The 10,262-nt window shown below is 47.4% G+C and overlaps 1 protein-coding gene across 2 annotated transcripts; it reads left to right on the top strand.

Annotated features, from left to right (window-relative positions):
- The first annotated feature begins 614 nt into the window (after nt 1-614).
- On the top strand, nt 615-9,944 carry PDCL3 (phosducin like 3). Of its 2 annotated transcripts, none has more exons than XM_004277746.4 (6): nt 615-761; nt 3,307-3,436; nt 5,884-5,974; nt 6,164-6,307; nt 7,258-7,466; nt 9,568-9,944. In XM_004277746.4, the coding sequence occupies exons 1-6, from the start codon at nt 756-758 to the stop codon at nt 9,708-9,710; spliced, it is 723 nt and encodes a 240-aa protein (XP_004277794.1). In that variant the 5' UTR covers nt 615-755; the 3' UTR covers nt 9,711-9,944. The 2 variants fall into 2 exon arrangements, with proteins under 2 accessions (XP_004277794.1, XP_033257668.1); XM_033401777.2 differs by lacking the exon at nt 615-761 and adding an exon at nt 1,599-1,721.
- Nucleotides 9,945-10,262: the final 318 nt, after the last annotated feature.

Below are 10,262 nucleotides of genomic sequence, written 5' to 3'. Positions count from 1 at the left end.
ATGTAGCCAAAGTTGAGAGTCCAAGTTGAGTCCTAGCCTACCCTATAGATGTGTGGGTCTGTGTTACCTGTGTCTGCTTAAGCTGCCAGGAGGCGGCCACCTAGCTCAGATGTGCAGGGAGGAGTATTGCTTTCTTAACTCAAATTCCAAGTGCTGCATACACAGAAGCCTGGGGCCCAGCCCCTGTATCTTACAATTCAGTTTGCTGAGTTCTACTCGGTATCTCCAGTGTGCCCCGCAAAGGGCTAAGCACTTCTGCAAATATAAAACGCCTGAGGCTTAACCAGGTGAAGAGACTTTCACCTTTCTGTTTTAGGTAACCCTGCATCATTTTTAGTTGTAACACTGAATCACTGAAACGCGTTTCTAATTCTAACTTCTTGGGCAGACACCTCAGACACCTTCGGCCCGCGGCGGAAGGCCCCTCGGTCTCGCAGCGGACGGCACCTCGGCCTCAGGGCTCGGAGGCCGAAGACCTGCCCTAATTAGGTAGCGCCCGGGGATTGGCTCAGAGTCGCACTTGTAGGCGCGTCCTGCCTCGCGCACGCGCACAGCTTTCGCGCCAGTCTCTTGAGAAGCGGGCGCAGGCTCAGAGGAGAGAGTTCGCTTCCCGCTGGCTCCGCCCAGCTCGCTCCCGGGGGGCGGGGCGAAGGCCGGGCTGGGAGAAGAATGGGGCGGCGGCTGCGCGCGTGCGCGGAAGAGAGCTGAGGTGTGGTTAGGCCGTCGCTGGCCGGGCTCGAGGGAGTTGTGAGAAGATGCAGGTGAGCAAGCCGGGGGGCGCGACGTCTGGAGGCTGCGGCCGTTCGTTCGTCCCGCTGGGTCTGCGCCGGCGGCGGGCTGTCCTTGCCAGACCTGTGGGAAGCGCCGGGCCCCGCAGGCACGGGGAGGCCACGCGCGGCTAGGCCGGCGCAGGCGCGGTGCGGACGGGCGGGCTTGGTCCCGCGGGTCCGCGGGCTGGGCGTTGCCACGCCGTGTGTCCCACTCTGGAATCTCAGCCCTGGGGGCTGCCTCTCCTTGAGCTCGTCTCCCGTGCGGCCTGTGAAGGCCTCTCCGGGTCTTAACTGAGAGTTACTTCCTACTTGTTAACTCTCTTAGCGAGCACCTGAGCAGGTGTGTTGTGGACCCCTTCGCGGATGGAAGCTGAGGCTTGCACGAGTGGAGGGTCCCGCCTGGGGGGTGGGGTGTCCCATAACATAACCCGTGTTCTGATTCCACCTAGAGCAGGGTGAGGGGTTATTACACCCTCCCCGCAACGTTGGTGTTCAGGTTGAGAGGTGCGCCCCCTCTGGACTCCCTGGCTTCCAGAGCTCAGCCCGAGGGTCCCGCAGCCCAGTTACTTTCCATCTTAAAATGGATAAAACCGCATCCCCCAGTTTTGTTCTTTCATTGTATCAGGAATTTGCTAATGGAATTTGACTAAAACCTACGGAAAAGTGGGAAAAAATGACACCGTGGAAATGGATGCTTTTATGAGAAAATCTCTGACAACTCAATTTGGTCACTGTTGAAGGACCCTTCGCCAGAGTCATTCTGCTGCCTCCCGGATCTCGCTGTGGTCAGGAATCCTGAGGGACTCATCTCTGACTCAGCGGCAAAAGGGAGATGGAGTTAGTATGGGTTTGATTAGGGGCTGGAGAGGACGATCATCTCCAAATCCAGCGCGTCTGGTGAAGAGGAAACTCAGGGCTGCCCTGGCCTCCTTTGCATCCTCTGTCCTTCAGGTCTCGGCTTAAAAACATCGCCTCCTTCCTGACCACCCTGTGGAAAGGATTCTGTTCGTATTTTTTTTTTTTTCTTTTTTTTTTTCTTTACGCGGGCCTCTCACTGTTGTGGCCTCTCCCGTTGCGGAGCACAGGCTCCGGACGCGCAGACTCAGTGGCCATGACTCACGGGCCCAGCCGCTCCGCGGCATGTGGGATCTTCCCGGACCGGGGCACGAACCCGTGTCCCCTGCATCGGCAGGCGGACTCTCAACCACTGCGCCACCAGGGAAGCCCCTAGTTTTTCTTTTGACATATTTCAGCAAGACTGGGACAAGGAGCTGGGGCTGAGGCCTGGTTATCCCTGTGCCCTTTCCACAGCTCCCTGGTTTCATATTCCAGACCGGGTCCATTAGCAGTGTTCCTGCCAAGCAGTGCCAAACCAGGGTTTGGGCCGCTGGGTTCTGGAGCTAAGAGCCCACTTCGACATTTATCCTTCTGACATTTGATCCTGGTGAATTTGACTTGTTCCAGCCTGGCGCTGTGGCTGTCCCAGGCTTGTGAGGATTAACTAGGTAGATACAGGTAAAGGGCTTCGCAGGGTCCCAGCACCTAGGACTCAGTAAGCAGCAGCCGCTGTGAGCTCTTCCACGGGGTCTCAGTTCTTCCTCTCAGGATTGGGCGTTAGAGAGTCAATCAGGCTCTTTTCCCTCTGATTTTCCTGCAGCCACTCAGGGCTTTAGGATGCTTGATCTCCTCACTCAGGCCCTTTGCACAGGCTGGTCCCTCTGCCTGGAAAGTAATTTCCTAAGTTTTCACTCCTCTTTGTGGTTTCGTCTCACCCTCCAGTCATGGTTAAACGTCACCTCTTCTGAAAGAACGTCCTTGGCCATCCTGTGGAATGCAGGCCCCCTGGAACGCTCTAGCTCAGCAGCCTGTTGGTCATTGCAGTTGCCATAATTTGTAATATATCTCTTTGTATATTTAATTATTCATTGCCTATCTCTTCCTCTCACCTGTAAAGTAGATGACTTTGGCGTTCACTGTGCTTCCCTACCATCTAGTACAATAATTTACATATAGTAGGTATTTAATATCTGCGGAGTGAATCCCTCCAAGTCATTAATGAAAATACCGGAAGCCAGCTCAGAGCCTTGCTGTTAGCACTGATGCCGATCTGCACATCATAGCCCGATTTTTACCGCAAGACAGGAGGATTGGAACAGGGGTTGTGGGTCTTTTGACACTTTCTGAGAAATAGGCCACAGAATAGTTTGGTGTGAATTCCCCTTCCCACCACTTTCCCGTTTTTTTTTTTTTTCTTTCTTTTGCGGTACGTGGGCCTCTCACTGTGTGGCCTCTCCCGTTGCAGAGCACAGGCTCCGGACGCGCAGGCTCAGCGGCCATGGCTCACGGGCCCAGCCGCTCCGCGGCATGTGGGATCTTCCCGGACCGGGGCACGAACCCGTGTCCCCTGCATCGGCAGGCGGACTCTCAACCACTGCGCCACCAGGGAAGGCCCACTTTCCCATTTGACCCCTCCTTACCCATGGTGCCCTCCACAGTGGACTTGGCACTCATGGTATCCTTGGTCCACCTGCTCTAGGACCCCAATGCAGACACCGAGTGGAATGACATCTTACGCAAAAAGGGCATCTTGCCCTCAAAGGAGAGTTTGAAAGATCTGGAGAAGCAGGCAGAAGAGGAGGAGCAGCGGGTCCTTCAGCAGTCCATTGGTGAGCGTGCCGCTGCTCGTTACTGCGCGTCTGTCTGCTTAGGAGACAACTCGCCAGGCCTCTCACTGCTTTGGTAGAAGGATCCTCTGAGCAAGAGCTGGGAGCCAGGGCTTGGAGTGCTGAGCTGGATGCTGCCTCTGGGATCTCAGGCGGGTCGCAGGGCATCTCTGGCTTCAGCTTGCTGGGCCACAGAATTAGGGGGACTTCAGAGGCCCCCTCCGTTTCCACAGTTCCTCGTCTGTTTCGGATGAGCGCGTGATAACCCCGAGGAAAGTATTTCCAAGTCTTGACTTTCCTGGTCTGTGATTCACTTTGGATAATGTCATGGAAATCTGCTCAAAAGCTTTTAGTGTTTGTATTCTCGTGAGGGTATACTTTATCTTTGTGGTCTGATTACGAATATTAAAACAGCTTGATTTGGGGAAGCATAAGATGTTTGCAGTGTACAGGGTCTAGGAGAGGGGCTTTCTCACATGTAGCTGTATCGCCTGAATCGGAATCCCTTGGGGTGCTTGTCCCCCCCCCCAAAAAAAAAACACACACACACAACAACACACAGAACCTACTGAAACAGAATCTCTGGGGGTAAGGCCCAGGACTCTGCATATTAAACCAGTGCTTCAAAGAGTTTCTGATTTACGCCAAAGTTTGAGAACCATTGACCACAGGGGCTAGGCCTTTTGTCCCCTGTTGACTTGTTAGAGCTAATTTAGAGAAGGATTTATTACAAAGCGTTTATCCTGCAAATGTTTACTGAAGGATTGCCGTGTGCTGGGTGTTGTTCCTAGGCAGTGGGGCTTTAGCTGTGCACGGGTCGGACAAAACCCCCTGTCCTCTTGGAGCTTACATTCTAGCGGGAGAGACAGACAGTACATGGTACGTGAGTGAAATGTAGGAAGATAAGGCAGGAAGGGGCCGGAGGAGGGGTGGGTATAATCGCAGAAAGGGTCAGAGAGGGCCCCCTGGCAGTTGAGTAGACCTGAGGGAGGTGAGTGAGAAGTGGAAAGCATGTTGGAGAATCCGCCAGGAAGCCAGCAGGACTGGGAGACAGTAGTAGGAGCTTCAAAGAGGCAACTAGGGTTCGGACCATTTAGGACCTTGTAGCTTCTAGTACGGACCTTGGCTTTGCTGCCAAATGAGGTGGATGTCACTGGAGGTTTGAACAAAGGAGTGATGTGTCCTCTGTGTTGACAGCACCGTCCTGTTGTTGCCTTACTGAGTGCAGACTGTGGGGAGGCGAGGCAGGAAGTGGGGAGACCAGTCTGGAAAAGGCTGCAGTGGTACCTTCGGCAAATGGTACCATTGGCTTGGAGCAGTGCGGTGGGTGGGAGTGGCCAGATCTGGGTGTGTTGTGAAGGTAGGACTGACAGGAGTTGCTTATGGATCCTATGATGGTGTGAGGGAAGGTAAGTCAAGGATGACTGCAGGGCTCTGGGCTCGAGCGGCCAGAAGGATGGAGTTACTACCAGCTGAGATGTGGAAGGCTTGGGGAGGAGCAGGTTTGGAGGTAAGATCAGGAACTCTGTTTGGGACATGGTCACTTTGAGATTTTTGTTAGACGAATAGAGATGGTAAGGGAGCAGCTGGGGATGCTGTCCCAAGCCAGAGAAATACGGGCTGGAGGCATAACTTCGGGAGTTGTCAGCACGTTGCTAGTATTTAAAGCTGTGAGATGCGATCAACCAAGGGAGTGAGTATCAATAAGGAAGAAAACGAGTCCAGTCAGCAAAGGGCCTGAGGAAGGGGCAGCCATAGAGGGAGGGGGGAGAGGGGGCCAGAGGAAGATGGGCTTTTGGGGAGGAGGTGGTGATGGGTTGGGTCAGATGTGCTCATCCGTTGAGAAGACAGAGGTCATTATTGACCTTGATAAGAGCAGTTTCAGGTAGTGATGGGGTGGGGGTCTGGGGACAAAGGCCTGAAGTGATGTCAAGAAGCAAGGGTGTTTATGGCAATAAAACAAAATACAGATTTTATAGCAGTTGATTAAAAAGAAAAGGTAGAGCTGCCTAGCACTCACAAGAGAAGACCAGGGGATAGCCCTTTCACTCTAGGAAGGGTGTGCTGGGGAGGACCTCAGTGGGTATCCTCCATCTCCCCAGAGGCATGAGAACTGTTATGCACCTGTCCGTGAATGTCTGTGCTTGAAGATCCGGCCAGGTTAGCTCAGGCAAATACAACTCTCCTCTTTTATAAACTTGGGAAACTTGCCGTTTGTATCCTTATTGTGTGGAGGTAAGAGAGCCAGGCTGGCAGCTGTCTTTTAAATACACCCTCCCCTTCTTATTTACTAGTGTAACACCTTAAGTACTCTTTATTTGGGTTTTGGTGGGCTGGGGATCTTTTGGTGTTGCATGCACTCCTTTAGGAAAAGAGTGAAGGGAAGAAAACCAAAATGTGTTTGTTCATCTTTCACATTTCTGGTTTCTTGCCAACTCAATGACATTCAGTGAAAACTTATGAAGACATGACTTTGGAAGAACTGGAGGATAATGAAGACGAATTTAATGAGGAAGACGAACGTGCAGTTGCAATGTACAGGTTAGTGCCACCCAGAGGGACTGCTTGGCTTTTTGTGTGGCACTAAAATGTGTGTCCTTTGAAACATTAATAAATCTGGCAAATCGATAAATAAACCTGGACCTTTACAAAGGTTGCTGTGTGAAAAGGGTGGTGTGTGTGTGTGTGTTTGTGTTTGTAAGATGTCTCTCTCTTCCTTCTGTTGTGCAGGCAGCAAAGACTGGCGGAGTGGAAAGCAACCCAACTGAAGAATAAATTTGGAGAAGTTTTGGAAATCTCAGGAAAGGATTATGTTCAAGAAGTTACCAAAGCCGGTGAGGGCTTGTGGGTCATCTTGCACCTTTACAGACAAGGGTGAGCTGATCTCATGACTGTATTTAAATGTTAATTTGAATTTATATCTTGAACATCTCAGGCTTAATCCACCCAGGAGGTTTTTTTGTTTTTTGTTTTTTGTTTTTGCGGTACGCGGGCCTCTCACTGTTGTGGCCTCTCCCGTTGCGGAGCACAGGCTCCAGATGCGCAGGCTCAGCAGCCATGGCTCACGGGCCCAGCCGCTCTGCGGCATGTGGGATCTTCCCGGACTGGGGCACGAACCCGTGTCCCCTGCATTGGCAGGCGGATTCTCAACCACTGAGCCACCAGGGAAGCCCTGTTTTTTGTTTTTTTAACTAGTGTTTTTGTTGCTGATTTGCCCAAACCTTATAGCCTAATTTTTGTCTTAAGACTTTCAAATTAATATGTGACTAATAGGAATGCTTTTGTTACAGTGTAGCAGAGGAGACTTTTTTTTTTTTTTTTAATTGTAAATGAATTCCTCAGTCACTTGTCCCTCTGGAGAAGCTCAGGCATTTCACAATTCCATGTAATGAATCACTCTTCGTCGATGGTGAGGGCAACCTTTGTGAATTGTCCATGGCGAGTGAGGCAGTGGACCCCCAGCGCTTCTCTCCTCCAATTTTATTACCATCCTGTGGAGTCTAATGCTTGTGTAGAGAGTTTCTTTGAAGCAGGAAATGCTTTCTGAATCACACATTGTAAGCCTTGAATGCTCTCGCCTATAGAAGAGCAAGACAGTTACCTTTTACGTTGGAGCTGTGTTTCTAACTTATTCTTCAGTCAAATTAAGTTGGGCTTTGGATTTTGAGTTCCTCCCTTTGCCTAAACATGTTAGAAAGTTTTGTCTAAATGTTAGTTCATCTTGGCTGGAGTCATTATGAGGTTTTATGTAGGGCAGAAGGGTAGTTGAGATTTATTATGTACAAATGCAGAATCACAGTTGGCTTCTGTTTCTCTTTTTATAGGATTCCCCTGTGTGCCCTGATAAATCAGCACTTTATTGGACTTGCCAGGAAGTTTCCTGATGTCAAATTTATCAAAGCCATATCAACCACCTGCATACCCAACTATCCTGATAGGAATCTGCCCACAATATTTGTGTACCTTGAAGGTGATATCAAGGCTCAGTTTATTGGACCTCTGGTGTTCGGTGGCATGAACCTGACAATGGATGGTAAGGGCCTCTTTGAGGTGCGCGTGGGAGATGAGGAGGAGGTGCTTCTGTTGACGAGGGTGCCTGTTTCCTAGACACACATTAGGATGACTTGTCAGATTCACCTTTGCCCCCATGCGAGTGATTGTAAAAAGGGAAGAAGCACGTTGAATCTGTCATCTTAGACAAGTCATTGGGGGCAGTTACAACTGGGCTCTAGTAATTCTCAGTTAAAAGAGGGCACAATGGACTTTAAAATATTTAATATTAATGTCTGATGTGTTTTATTTGTCCCTACAGTTGAATATGTTCGTTTTTACTGGTAGCTCAAGATCACATTGTTCATTTCTTGTTTAATTCACATGAACGTTATTAGTGACACATGCTTATACGTATCTGCATATGTACAAATGTACATATATATAAATCTATAGAAATTTTTTCTCAGTTGAATAGTAGCTTTTAAATTAAAAGTTTAGGGCTTCCCTGGTGGTGCAGTGGTTGAGAGTCTGCCTGCTGATGCAGGGGACACGGGTTCGTGCCCCGGTCCGGGAGGATCCCACATGCCGCGGAGCAGCTGGGCCCGTGAGCCATGGCCGCTGAGCCTGCGTGTCCGGAGCCTGTGCTCCGCAACGGGAGAGGCCACAACAGTGAGAAGCCTGCGTACCACAAAAAAAAAAAAAAAGTTTATTCTCCCTCTTAACTCCTGAAGGATATGTTTTTTTTTTCTGCCTGTTACACAGGAGGTGTTAAAATACATATGCACACATAACATGAGAGAGAGAAGCTGAGGCCTGCAGGTTTCTTGATAAGTCGAATTCTTTATCTGTTTAGTGAAATAGTATGTCCAACTGTGCTTTAGTTAGTAGTCTTTAGAAATGTGTGTTAAAATATGACTTTATATTCTACTTTATGTAACTCTTTATGTAAGTTATTCAACTGGGAAAAGTATAAACATATACATACATACATAGACACACATATGTTACATCAGTTATGCATTATTCCAGTGTTCAGAGGCATATGGAGTTTCAAACTAAATATGGGTTTGCTTCTTATTTTGGTCTTTTTGCACATACCATGAGGGAAGAGAGAGAGGTATACAATAGTAATTATAGTTTTTATTTCTAGGAAAAGTTTCATTTGAGGATTAGTGAACATGTAAAATAATGATTACTGCATATAAATGAACAGTAACATTAAATACATTCATTTATACATATGTGTGAATTTAAATATATTCTTAAGAATCAGAACTCTTAAAAAAAATCATTTTTAAGAAATTTGTTGAATTTTTATCACACTGAACCAAGGTACCTGGAGCTGAAAATACTGGTGGAGCACTTTGAATTAACACGGCTCAGTAAAATTGGTGTTCAGATTTTAACAAGTTTCTAATTGGTAGAGCATCACTTTAACCAGGCTATTTGCAGTACAATCTCTCAGCTGTCCCTCAGTCCTGCCTGGGGTCTTTTCTGCAGTGGAAAAATACATCACTTGATTGTGCTTCACAAGGTCTCACACCCATGTGGAGTTCCACTGATTACAAGAGCATAAAATACAGGAGCTGAGCCTTTAGTCACTGATTCTTTATTTTCTGGTACTTTTAAAAATTATTATTCCTTGGAACAAATGTATCAGACCTAGGATGTCATCATACATTGAGCCTTTGACTCTAATAGGTTGAGATATTGGACATGAGGTTTAAGAATTTCCTTTTGTTAACTAAATTTAGAGTTAATGATTAGAGTGCCAGCAGGACTGTGAAAAGTATTTCCTTTACATGTTTCATGCTGATTTCTTTCCTGGGAAATTGTGCAAGCCGAGAAACTAGCTGTTAGAAGATAGATTTAGTCTCTGTTTTTTATTTTAGTTATCATAGAGGTTCAAATGTATGTAATATCCCATTTGACCTCATCTTCTGGAAAAGTGTTTGCAGGTATTTTTTTTCCTTCTTAAGGGTCTGATTTTTCCCTTTCTTCCAGGCACCTTATAAATATGGCCCTCAAATTAAATTGTCATCAAATGTTGATGATCGTAGCTTCCGCTTAGAAAAACACTGTGGCTTGAGGGCCCCATGCAGACTGTGTCTTAGGCGACTTGCTTTTTCGTTATCATGTAGAGTTGGAGTGGAAATTGTCTGAGTCTGGAGCAGTCAAGACAAGCCTGGAGGAAAACCCTAAGAAACCCATAGACGATGTGCTGCTTCCGTCCGTGCTGTGCTCCGTCCCCGCCAGGAGGGCCAGTGATTCCGAGGATGACTAAGGCTGCGGCCCTGGTAACCTGATGAGCTTACTTGACGTGACACATCATCTGAATTGTTTTTAAAAGGGACAAGTAGGGGCGTATGGTTTGGTTTTAGCCTTTTATAACTATGTTTCAAATCTCATAGATCTCAGAAGCAATCATTGCTGGGAATCCTTTTAAATTTCTTGGAACTCTCTTTTTAAATTAATAGTATTTCCTTAAGGAAAAAATAAAAGCCAGATATTAGTATGGCAGGTGTCTATGTTTTCCTCACTTGTATTTTAGGTAAGCTGTAAAGCTGTTCACTGTTTGTTCACATAAAACTATAAAAGAAGAAATATGGAGGGTGTTTTTTTTTAGTAATGTGAGTAAATTATACAGTGGAAAATGGCAAGGTAAGCTTTGCATTTATATTATTATTTGTTTTTATTCTTTTATAGAGGTAGCAACAGGATTATTAACTCAAATAAAATACAGGTGTAATTGGTAGGAAGAAGTCTTAGTATTTATCCTATTTAGAAGAAATAGACAATAATTTTGGGGAAACAAATACTGCCTTATCAAAGCAGT

This window comes from Orcinus orca, chromosome 13 (genome assembly GCF_937001465.1).
Source record: "Orcinus orca chromosome 13, mOrcOrc1.1, whole genome shotgun sequence".
NCBI classification, from domain to species: Eukaryota; Metazoa; Chordata; class Mammalia; order Artiodactyla; family Delphinidae; genus Orcinus; species Orcinus orca.
Note: the sequence above shows the minus strand (reverse complement) of the source record. Positions and strands in the feature narration are given on the sequence as shown.